Below are 13,475 nucleotides of genomic sequence, written 5' to 3' on the forward strand. Positions count from 1 at the left end.
AGCAAACACTAGCATGATTTATAGATACATTGTTGCAGAGCGATAATGGCCGGATAACAATCCTAGCCATTACCTCTCATCACTGTCATCAAAGGAGATAGAAAACCAGCCCGGCCTCTAGGACTCAAATCATATTTGCACCATTAATATTTAAGAAATATGCATTCTCAGTAGCAGGGTAGTGCACCAAGGGGGCGGTTGAGAAGCATGGCATATTTGTATAGTATCTCCATCACTATCTGGGGGAGGTTCTGGGACCCACTGTCTCCTCATCCCATCTGTACGTCCCGAGGGACACCAACAATTGTGGCTCTCCAGGACAATGCAGGTTATTATACATAATTCCTGCACCACAATGGCTGTCTTTGTGTGCAGGAAGGCACTGCTACCTGCGTCTATGGTTTAGCTCTCCACTGAGCCAACCATTTGTTGCATTTTGCTCATACCCCATGCAAGTTCATTAAGGACTTAAAGACCATAGCGTTTGAGTGGCTTGGCTGCAATTAAACTCTGTCTTGCACAATTTCCTACAGCAATCCAATTCCAAATATTTGCCTGTTCCTGGTTCTCATGACACTTCATTTACTGCTATCAAATCTTTGCATTGCAAATTTCTTCCCTTTGTACTGAACAAAGCAAGCCAAACTCTCATTTAAACGAGTAATGGTATGAGCTATCTTTATGATATTTCCTGCCCATTAACTATGGCCAAGTTGCTGAAATGCAGACACCAAAATCAAAAGAAACCGAGGGATGGCCATATCTAATGTTGAGTCACTGGCACGATGGACAGGAAGGAGGCACAAGTGTGTGCATGCATGCATGCACTCACTTATATAATTGAGTGCATTAACCTTTCTTTTTAGAAAAAGGGAAATGCGATTTTCCAAATGCATCAGGTTGGGGAAAATGCCCTGTTCATTAGAAAATTACATTCTCATTACAATTTGCTGTCGTACTTAACCCTTCTGGGGTTTTTTAAATTTCAAAACTGTCCTTCAATGTGATGATACAAAGCATGAGCACAGATAGAGCTGTAAACGATGAGGCTAGTTGGGACTTACCTGAAGTTGCTGAACCATTTCACCAACTGGGCGGTGTTGTTTTTGTTGAACTTGATGTCGGGGAAGTAGATCTTGAGAATGGCTGAACTTGGGTAGCGTACAAAGAAGAACATCAACTTGGCCTTCCGTAAGTGCATGGGTGTTAGATTACTGGTGTACGTCCGTTAAGGAATATACATATGTACAAAATGATCAAGCAAATATAATAATGTTTTGTTGTTCACAAACACTGCGCTACCACATAACAAAGATCACACAGTTCCAACAAAGATCACATAGTTCCAACACATTTTGTCCGATGGCGGGGGGGGGGCATTGCTAGAAGCACCTTAATACTATCTTCCTTCACTCATTCTTCTACTTGTTCATAAGTACATATTTATCTTATTACATTTGAAATAGCAAGGCTCTCTTTAATTCAAATAGAAAAGGTTATTTCTATTTTTAACTTGATATAGATACAAGTACACTTGCTTCACGAGCTTGCCTTTGTCACCATATCACATGAGGCATTCGTGGAAATGACAAAACACTTATTACAATCTCTGACTAGTATCTAAAAACTAAATGCTTGTATATTTTGTTGTAATCATGGTAATAGCTCTTAATATTTAATATGCATTAAATATAGAACCCTTTAATAACACTTTCTAAAGAATATGTTGAGAAAAAAATGTAATTATTTCAATTGAAAGGTTCTAATGCCTATTACAGAGATAATATTTAGATAGACTCAGCCTGACAGAGCTAACAGAGCTTGTGTACGGAGCATTCTCACGCTGGGAAATATCAAAGGAGGGTATTTAAAACAAGACAATTTGAAACAAGGAAATCTGAATTAAGGGAATTTGAAACAAATTATTTGCAGAATAGATCTATAAACTGTAGGCATCATTCCATACCTTAGTAACCATGGAAATGCAGAAATTCTGCTAACATAGTTCCACTGACCTCACTCAGAGTCATGTTAAGCAGGTGTTATTCTTATTGTGAATAATTTCTTAACTTTTCAACAACTTGGAATAAATCGTTTCTAATTTTCTTCAGAAGTCTTAACTACCACCTGTCTAATAAATAGTCCACACCATTGACATAAATTATTTGCAAACACACACTATCCAATGAGTAACTGACATCAACATTTTGGAATGAATTAATTTTTCATACTTTTGAACTATTAAAGGAATTTCTTTCTAAAAAGAGTTTTAAAGATGAATGTGAGAGAAATATTACAGATTGTTTAATCAAGCCAGTGTTTAAACTGCTTAGTCCCTAACCCTTCTATCAATTCTTTTGGAACTGTTAAATCTTATCAGGGATTTATTCTAAAAGAGTTTTTAAAGATGAATGTGAGAGAAATATTCAAGACTGTGTAATCTACCCTGTGTTTAACCTAACCTGGCTTCTATCTATTCATTTGGATTGAAAGGTTTCCAATGACTTGTGTCCTACTTCTGCAGCTGTAACCACATTATCACCCCCAAGGTATATTCTTAATTACATAAGTATGTATTCTAGGATATTGTTAAAATTATGCATCAAATCTCTCTCAAATCAATTAAAACCTAATGTATATTTCACAACACCTCACTGTTTAGACAGCTTTCAACACAAAAGAAAACAATCAACAGCCCTGTTTCCAACAAAAATAAAAGCTTGTGCTATGGATCAAAGTGTTCTCTTTAGCATTGAAGTTTTATTAACACACTCCTGCATCAACAAAATGGCTGCTTGTACCATCCCAGTAGCTGTTCATCTACAACAGCACTGAGTAAATAGTTTTACCAAATCAATATAAATATCTCTGTCTGAACAATGGCAGCAGATTTCCTTGTGCGTTTTCTATTGGACTCTACGAGGTCAGTTTATATGCTTCGCTTCTTAAGTTCATTAAACATGAGCACAAGCAATAACATTTATTGATATGGTCATAATTAAAAGCGTCCATTTAAAAGGCTCCCCCACTCCATATTGCTCCATACGTGAAGAGCAAATCATCTCTGTGACAACCGTTAAGAACAACTGTTACCAGAGATGCTCCATCCCTCCAGGGCCAGGAGGTGTGGTACAGCTCTACCCATCCTCATCAGCCAATAAGATTACAGGAACACGGAAAGCTACCAAGCAAATCTCAAACTGGGATCTCGACCATTATTGCCTATAGGTGGCGCCGTGTTGAAACAAACACACCAACCCTCAACCTGTTACCAAAACTCATCACGGAACTGTACACAAGACGGATAGTCCGCTCTCTCAAGTGTAACAGTCTCTCGTAGCAATTAACTACACCCATACTTCACTGGTACGGGCCCCGCGATATGACAGCACGGCTGTGCTAGGATATTAGAAATGAAACAAAAGATGCTTAAAGTCCAGCTGTTGCCGAGAGAGTAAATTAAAGTGACAGTTCTGCTTATCATCCTACTCCTCTTATTATCGCTGTCTGTCGGCAGGATAGGCTTGCCGTAGTCGCTCAACTGTGGCAATACATTACAATATCTTCAAAGTTCATATTTCCATAACCATCCCACACGAGTCTTTGTATATCTAGTCAGAATGATTCAGACCGATTCAAGCCAATTCAGGTGCAGAGTTCAGTCAGACTTGCTATATATTCCTGTATCTATTCTTCACAGTCGACTGACAACCTCAAGCTGTTCGTACTGTCGACTTCAGATAAATTAAAACTGCATATATATGAGAAATATGTTATATGTGATGAAACAAAAATATGAAACCTTTGTGATATACAAGATAATACACAAGCCTAGTACCGTTATCTACTTTCCATTAAACAGACGACAAGCTGTCTCCAATACCTTGACTGAAAATTACAGAAAAACATTTATCTTACTTGTAAATTGCAATACTCCGGTTGCATAGATCAACATGAATTAATAACATCAATGCAATACAACTTCAATATGTTCATAGAGTCTGGCCTTTCCTTTTGAGAGAGAGTAGTTGTAATAATTTGAAATTATAATATCTACCTGTCTATTTAATATCATTTCTGAGGGTTTGGTTGAAACAGCATGTGCTATGCATAAATAACCCCATTCTTTTTCATAGCCTAAAGTAGACGCCAGGAATAAAATATTTGATGCCAAGCAAAAAACTCTTCATTAACTGATCTTTTTTAAACATATTGAAATTATCATACATATTAAAAAAACTAATTAATGAACACAGAATTCATTTTTTAAAAACATTGAAAAGTACCTTTATATTAAAACAAAAAGCATAATTTATGAACCAATAACTTAATTTTAAAGGGTGATTTAACTGTAACACCATTCCCAATCTTAACTGTCTAAGTCTGGAAAGATATTCGTTCTACATTTATGACATCTGTCCTATATCGGACACTGAATGAATACCAGTTGTTGAATGCCAATAAGACCTCAGGAGAAATCCAAGTCGTTTGCGATGTCAATCGCTATCACTGTCTATTTCTCAGCCTTGACAAAGGTCCTAACTCATGTAACTATTGATATTGATTAGCATTATGTGCAAAACACACAATGTCTTGTGATTGTATAGTTCTCTCTAATTAAGACTAGCAAGCAGGTAGCACCTTTGTTTAGCCCCTTGGCCAAGGAGAAAAGTAATTATCTCCTTTTGTGGAGATCTACCTGTGTCATTGCAAGGCATTATGGGACAAAACTGATTTCCAGATGCCGTGCACAAGTTGGCCATTGTGGTGTGAATATTTCCAGGGAGTTTACACACCATTAGAAAGTGAACAGACTCCAATAATCAGATACCAGCCGGTAGCTTATGATCAATGGAGAGCATTTGTGGAATATAACTTGAATAGAGAGAGCTTTGTTGTCTAATGTTGCCGCCTTGTAATGGCACTTGTTATAGTGGAGTTCGACTGCAGACATACACACATAGATTGTTTATTTGTCTACTTGTAACACCTACACTGTAAGTTAAGACAGATAGTCAATACCACACAAGGCAGTTACTCTCAGATGATTATTCTCCCACAATGGTCAGATATAATCTGTAGATAGTCAATATGTCTTTAAACTTTTCACAAATTATTCTTTCCAAATATGAGCTAATTAGTATCAAAACTGTGAAGTAAAATTAATTGCAGATAATGTAAAACATGATTTTATAATTACAAGTTCAGAAAATGTGGTCTTTTGATGGTTGAAACGAATTAGGTTTTCTTTTCCTTAGGAAACTTGAGATCTCATTTTGATGCAAATAAAAATCAATTTCATCCATTCAAAACTTAATTGCTTCATAAACATCTGTAACAAAATCTTACATCGTTGTAATCTTAACCAAATAGCGCATCTACATATACATACATTGTCTTTAAGTTTCCTATTTCTTCAAATAAGAACGGAATCAGTCACGACACTCCTCATCATAAAATGTTTTGTCATACCGATCATTGCCTTTGGACCATATTTTTTTTTTTATCATATATCGAAAAACAAGAATGAAAGATAATACATTTTGATTGCCAAGATATTTCAGGGATATACAGACATCAAATAAGCATTACAAGATCACCAAATAGCCGAGACACAATTCCTTAGCTTAAGGACAAAATCCAAAATGCTACTAAGATACATTAAAATGTGAATCTTTTGTTCTTAAGATATTTTATCCTCATAAAATTCTAAAATTAGCTTTTTATATGCAGAAGCATTTCACAATACCAAAATTTATGAATACAGAATATGACACTTAAATAACTAAGAGAAAGTCTTGCCTTGCAAGGAATTGCATTTCAGACAAATGCTAAATCCATATTTATTGATTAAAAAAATGAAATATCATCCCCTTTTTAGTTTGTATGAGATTATCATTGATTGTTAACTTGATCAAAAGAGGTTATAATTGATAAAGAATCTGAAACAGTTAATTGCTCCGCTACAAAGCTGATGGCTAGATCATAGAGAGCAGAGCCTTGCATGAAATCTTTGTTGAAATCAAGGTGCGAAATGGGTGGGGCCGTATTTCAATTACTGGCCGAGAGAGGCACAAGGCCCATTTGATCCTGCATCGCATGCTGGGCATGGAGAGGGGTATCGGGTTGCTGTCTTCACGCTTCTGATGAGAATGAAAACAATGAACACAAAGGCAAAATGCACAACTCATTAATGTGAAATGCTACCAAATCAATGGAGGTAGAAAAGCCTTCTACATGGTTCAGCTTAAGAAGTTGCTGCCACCATAGTATCGCACAGTCTTAATGTATTTCTCATGTTTTCCATCGCGGGTGGTGTTACCTGTCTATCGCTTCCACAAAAGATGGCGGACGAGGGGAAATCACGTAGGAAATTATGAAATCTTAGCCGAACAAGGGCGAAGAAAAATTGCATCTGCAGGAAAACAAAGCATTTCTCTACTTGATGAGTCTAATGGCTTCTACCGTTAATGTAGCCTATTGTGTTCCACATCTGAGAAGTGAACCGCGTTAAAATGATCTTCAAGCTTTTATCTTTCCCGCACAAACAAAACGTTGTTTGCTCGCAGGAAACAACGTAATCAATTTAAGTATTTTCATTTACTATCCTATAATTATTCGTTCAGATATCAACAGATTTTGATTTGATAAAATATCGCATTATAAAAATGAACTTTGAGATGTTTCTTGGGAGAATTAAGTGCATTGATTTTCTAGGGTACAGTTTGATGGAAGTGTTTGTTAAGGAGGCCAATAATTAGACAAAGGTCAATTTATTCTCTAGGACACTGTTTCCAGTGTAACCGATACACCAGGCTAGCCAGGTATCACTCTCAGACTTTCAGACTTTCAGACTTGTTCTAATTATCATAAAAAGTAAGAAAGGTGTTTTTATTGCTTGCCTGTTCAAACACTTATTTATCTGAAAGTAGGAGAATTAATTAAAACACTTTTGTTAATAGGAAGATTTGCTTTCTCCGCTTTGAAGCATGGAATAAATTGACTCATATCAAAAACAATGTTAACAGAAAATATGGCCAACATAGCAACAGATTCTGATGAGTATTCAAGTTCTAATCTAGATAAATTCAGATACTATATTTTGTTATAATCCAATGTGAAAATAATGAAAATGTGCATAAATTAACATACAAATTAGCAAGATGATAATTTGGGAAATTAGAGAAATACTCAATCATTGATGAAGCCATCACTTTTCATGATTGATGCAAGTCATTGTATCCAATCGCGTAGAAAGATACTCATGATTTTAATCACTGGATTGTCTGGTCCAGATTTGATTATTTTTATACACTGCTGTCATATAGCTGGAATATTGCTGAGTGCAGCTTTAAACAACAAACAAACAAACACTGTTTAAAACCTGTTTTTGTAAAGGATATCATCTGCATCTGCCCATCCATATCACTGCTGGGAGATACATCAAACATGTCAGACTTCCCCATGTGAGAGAAGGCTTCGGAGGGGGACCGCGGAGAGCCAGAGTCATTGGGCGGAGAGTGGCTATGTAGGCGGTGATCCGGGAAACAGTTATCCCGTAGCGAACTAAAGGCGAGAATGTCTGACTGCTGAAGACCGGGGTTCGGTATGGCGACACTTGTTGGTAACATTGGTGGCAGGAAGTGTGGATATGACTGGAAATGTCGTTCAAGGTCAAGGTGATGAGAGGAACTTGGAGTACTGTCCTGAAGAAGGGCAGCTTTAGCACGAGGAGAGAGACGCGTATCGGTCACTTTCGTACGTTTTTTCTTCGGTGTGTTGACTATAAGAGGAAGTGCCTCTGTCTGTTCCGGTTCCTGGGCGTACAGAGGAGGCAGCACTTGTGTCGGCATGTAGTAGGGAAAATGGGGAAAAGGCACATGAGGAGGAACATGTTGAGAACGAGCTACTAAATCATTGTCTCTGGTAATTGTTTCAAAAGCACTCAGCTTCTCGCCGAGCCTGCCCAAAGAGGCGTCAGAAAAAGGATCAGATTTAGGCGTATTGTTGTTGCTCTTACGTTCTGGATTGGGAGCATGCAAAACCTTCTCCACCTCCTCCACTACTGTTTTCTTAGTTTCGACATTGTCTTTCACAGCATGCTTCTCTATCATCTTACTCATCACATTTTCAACCACCTTGGTAATGGCTCCAATTATTTCAGTTTTTAATGAGTCCATCACACTGTGCATGTCTCCAATGTGTTGAACGGACAGAGCACTACTGGTCAGCTTGTCAAAGCGATCATGGTCCTGAAGTAGCTGCTGCATATGTCGCAAGTCCAACTCGGACCTTCTCATAGGGAAAAAGTCGTCCCGTACTGGTGACTTACTGACCCCATTTTGGTCTTTGCTAGAAATGACCTCATCGGATCTCTTGTGATTCATGTCCCCAGATCGCTCATCTGCTGGAAGGTCATCGTCACACAACTGGTCACACTTTCGCTTGACCGCCTGGAGCTGCTGCTGAAGCTGGCGAATGTGTTCCTGGAGGGCCATCTGCTCCACCTTGCGATACTTCCCCTCCGAGCTGCCATTACTACCATCATGCTGCTGAGGCTGGAGCTGTTTGCGTTTGGGTCTCTTGACTTCCATGGCCTTAAGAGAAGGCACATCTTCATTGTCTGATGGCACTTGTCTCATACTCGACAAAATATTTTCAACACGAGCTCTCTTGGCTTCTTTACTGTCATTTGCCTGCCACTCCCCAAAACTTCCATCTTTCTGCTCACCCATATCCTGCTCCTCCTCACCCACACTCTCCATCTCACTGTCCACCTGAGGGTCAAGGTCATCTGAGACATGATCCCCATCAACGGAAACATTTTCACTGTGAGACATCATAATGGCTGAACTGGCTTCAGAAGGATTGTGTCCGTGGTTCATCACATGCATACTCTTGTTAGGATCATTATTGTTCAAGTTCTTTCCTTTGTTCTGAAGTATTTCCCGCAACAGGTGCGATGTATCACTTGGAATGTTTTCCACGGCTGGCATCATGTTCCCGTGAAGAGTCTTGATAGCTGAAACAGGTGAACAATAGGTGAGTAATCATGTTACAACAGTACCTTGCATGCATGCACCAAGAAAATGGCAACAGCTTGAAGGATAAAAAGCAGCCCATCAAATATATGAAATTAATCAGTCATGTGGAGATGACAAGTTGTACCATATTAAGTTGGAGTTTAGTGAACAGTCGATGCAGTGGTGGAATTTACTCTCGGCCAATCCATGAGGTTCACCTAAATCTTATATATCAACAAAGGAGGGACAGTAAGAGATCATGTATATACAAAGGTGGGCACCCCCAGATGGCATGATTAGCATACCCTGAAGAACCCAAATACCTCAGTCCTAACTAAATTCACTTTTTGTATTTTCAGACATTGAGTTATTCAATAAATTAAGATGTAGTTAAGTTTGACTGTTATCATTTTTGTTTCAGCTCACTGTGGTGATATTATATTAATTGATGTAGCAGTACAGGTTCCCTCATTGATCAAGGTAGTGTAGAATTGTTACAGGCATATTGCTCCTCACTTCTACCTGATCAAGTATTAAAAAGCAATACTGTTTCTTGTGTTTATTGTTTTTTACTGAAAGAATCAGAAATTTACAAGTTTTATCAAATAAATGGAATTTATAAGTAAACTTAGTTAAAACAAATTACTTGAAAGAACAGCAATATTATCATTAATAATTATTATATTCAGATTCTAAAGTGGTTTTATACGCGTGTTAATAACAATCCATTTATAATTGTGAATTTCGATATAATATGAAAAACCATAAATATTGTTCGAAACAATTCATCATGAAGTATATCTCATTTCTTTCGGCACGACACACGTTTTCTCCAGCCAAGTCACGAGACCGCACGTGCGTTCCGTTAACTTGAATGTCTATTCTTAACCATTACGTAATTGATTATGAAAACGTGTATTTAAACAAAAGTGGAAACGAGTTTCAAACTGACAACAAGTACAAGTACACTACATGACAAAGGATATAAATTTCCGGAAAAGATGTTCCCAAAATGTCGACGCATTGTTTAGCAGGCCCCCAATCAGGTGTCGCGGGAAGAGCACCTGTCTAAGAGATATTTGACGCACGGCACCACCTGGTATATATTACAAATATTCTGTGTTGTAATATCAGAATTTAGCATCAATTGTTCATGTACCCAAGTCACGGCGCACGATTTCTCGATCAAATAGATTCAGCTTTGACAATAAATGTAGAAAAATCTTTAAACGGTCATATCCCAATGTAAATCGATATTATGAAGTCAAAACGTGTTCATATAACGGGCCCATATGCATTACAAGCTGAAAAGATGTTTAAAGATGTTGTCAACGCCATCGATTTATCACGTTATGTCGAGAACATATGTTTAAGGTGCGCATGGCGCTGAACATCCTGAACACATACAACTGTGGTGTCCACTTACACCTTCATAGGCAAGCTGGCTGAAGGCTTTCTCGAAGTGGGTCTTGTTTGCAACTTTGTTTATTCAGCTTATTGACGTTAATTAATCGTGTGTATTTTCAACACATTTGACCATAACGAACACAATGTTCCTTGGTGAATGATACTTAAAGCTGACTCACTGACGGTCGTACAAGTTAACGATTGAAAAACTGAACTACCCAAGTCGCAAGCCTAATAACTACACGAATGAACACCTCAAATATTAATTTCCTAGTTGATCTAGATGTACAAATTGTAGTTAAAAGCCAGCGGCCATTACTGATAACTATACAAACATCTAAACAACTCGTTGGCTTATTAAAATGTTAATTCATGCATGGTTAAAACAGGTAAAAAATGAAGCGCAGTGAAAAGGCTCACGCTCAATGATAAGTTAAACAAGGGTTATTCAAAAAACCTTTGTTCTAGTGATAACGCGAAAATACCACGCGCATACATCTAGTGACCATCGCGCACCACAACAAAGACAAAACCCCGAAGAAAGTACAAGATGGGCCCCTCACCTTTGACAAAGGCCTGTCTCCTACACCACGCCGTACCCTCCTCAACTTCCAACTGACAACTCGCAGCTGTCTTTGGGTGTTTTACTTATACACAAGCAGGTCAGCGAAGCGGAACAGTTTGTCATCCTATCACCTCCCTCTCCCGACAGGTGAGAGACACCAGCTACTGACCGCCTCATCAGTTCAAGACACACTTAGTCGCGTGGTCAGTCTCGCGCACCTGCCGCAAGTTCGTGAGCTACCTGGGGACGCCTCGGGGGGTAAAGGTTACTTCAAAGAATACCGATACAGCTCTGTCCACATTAACATCATGTGGACTTCTTTATGAAGACCCACTAGTGTCTGTTATAATTGACATAATGTTTCCAACTGGCTTACCAGATTTTAGAATTTCTTTAATTAATTGTGGACAAGTCTAAACCCTCGTCATTGTACCATTCTCATACTATTCACCTATAACTGCTATTGTCAGATGAAGAATCACCCGTCGTCGGCTAACGTTTGATAAATGTTTTTCCTTTGCATTTTATTCACTTTTATGCAGTAATTTTCAAAATGTACGCATTGAACATGAATATCGACACAGAGAACTTAAAGTAATGTTCATAAGGAAATATTAAGTTTTAAAGTCCCCTAAATACTTTTTTTCAGGGAAGCTCGAATTTCATGAATAAGTTGTAATAGACACAGCAAGGACTTGATAAGATTGGTGATTGGGAGGTTAGTTTGATGTCTCCGTCAGTCGGACGTGAAACTACCTCTTTCTGAAGTTTGCAACTGTGTGGCCCATTTCCCGCAGCAGGAAGCTCTAGTGGAGTACGTACTTCAAACATTCTTATTCTTATACACCGACGATGATACATACAGAACTATTTCAAATTGGTGGGGAAATAGTGCTGAATCATAATAGAAACATCACGCGCGCCTTCAATTAATATTTCTGTCGCAGGCAAAACCCGTTATACGAACTGCTATTCTTTCGTGCATGGCAGTCATGATTAACATCAAATGTCACAGGCGCAGCCAATAAGAATGCAGGGACTGTGGCGTCACACATATGCAAATTTCAAATATGCTTGCAAAGTGCATCCCAAATGCCTGCGGTTTCTACTTTCCTTTAAACGTCGAAACATCGATTGTCTCAACACGGCGTTACAATTTGGATTAATTTTTACCGACTTAAATCGTCGGTTTATATCACTGAAGTAAGACAACAGATGGACGAAATGGCACACATGTGGATTAAAAATGCTGTGAAAAGAAACTGGGGAGATGAAGGTGGCTGGCTATGTAGTCTATATACAGCAACATCTGCAACAATAGAGAACTCTCGCCCTCAGCGGACATTTTAGCGTATATGACGCTGCCTTAATTATTTACATACAAATATTTATTTATTTATTTACCTTTATGTATTATATATCGATCTATTTTTCCTGATAAATTCAATTTTCTAAAAAGACTCTCCATTTATTAAAAATAGGTTTATATGCTATTGTTATACACGTTAGCCATAAGGAATACTGGTGTTATCAGAAGTAATTCGTTAAATCTTTCGGATGTGGGAATAAATCAAACCTGTCTTCAGTAACTTTTTAGAAATAGTTTCATATTGCCTCCTTTCGTTTGTTGATGTTGCCAGACCAAGTCAATAGTCAACAATATTTGTGAGACATTATGGCTGTATATTTTGATAAACACTTCTGAAATCTTACGACATTATTCATTCAGCGTTTACGGCCCTGCAATGAGAGCGCGATCAACAACACTTGAATAGCATAATTAACATGAGTAATTAACAAGTCAATTAACAATCGACATATGCACCACTGTCAGCCGGTAATACACTGGTGTACCACACACCAACAAGTGTTGATTACGAGAGACAATTAACGTTCTAGTACTTCAGTTTTCTGACAGTCAGCTCCTAAACATGCAGCCCGATGTCGCAAAGGTCACCGTGCATTAAAACATACAAAGAAAGTGCATTCCTTGGTTTTCATTCATTTACGTCTTTCCTACATTGATATACAGATATGTATTTTTTAATCAATTGTTTCCAACAAAGCCCCCGTGATCTGTGTACATGTTATTAAATGGCTTATTGATTACCACTGTGAAAACAATTAATTCTTGATAATAGTTTCAGGTCACTGCTTAAATGTGAGTGAACCGACCGTCTAACGAATGACGACGTATTTCAATTACTGCATGTAAAAGTATTGTTGAAATATTAATCACATCGATCATAGTATTCAAAATGAACTTCTTAACTTGTAGAAATATCGTGAAAGTGACGAAAGTGACATTATTCAATATTCACACTATATGAAAACATTCGCAGTTAATCTCGTGCACGTCAAAAAGTGACATCAACATATTTAAATGGACACTATCCTTAACCTATACATACGGTAAATTATACATAAAAATATACTGAATGTTTCGACAGGCTTAGATTATTCATAATTTCATAACTTTA

General features: G+C 37.8%; 1 protein-coding gene across 1 annotated transcript in view; it reads right to left on the reverse strand.

The window, feature by feature from the left end:
- The window catches only part of LOC139442899 (homeobox protein prospero-like), a 31,991-nt gene that overhangs the window by 15,795 nt on the left and 2,721 nt on the right, over positions 1-13,475 (reverse strand). The window contains exons 2-3 of the mRNA XM_071223807.1: positions 7,404-9,022; positions 1,065-1,219 (exon numbers count right to left, since the gene is read on the reverse strand). Of these exons, the coding sequence (XP_071079908.1) occupies positions 1,065-1,219; positions 7,404-9,022 (1,774 nt within the window). The remainder of the gene's footprint in view (positions 1-1,064; positions 1,220-7,403; positions 9,023-13,475) is intronic.

The sequence above is a fragment of the Haliotis cracherodii genome, unplaced genomic scaffold (genome assembly GCF_022045235.1).
Source record: "Haliotis cracherodii isolate W230 unplaced genomic scaffold, xgHalCrac1.p SCAF_5, whole genome shotgun sequence".
NCBI lineage: Eukaryota > Metazoa > Mollusca > Gastropoda > Lepetellida > Haliotidae > Haliotis > Haliotis cracherodii.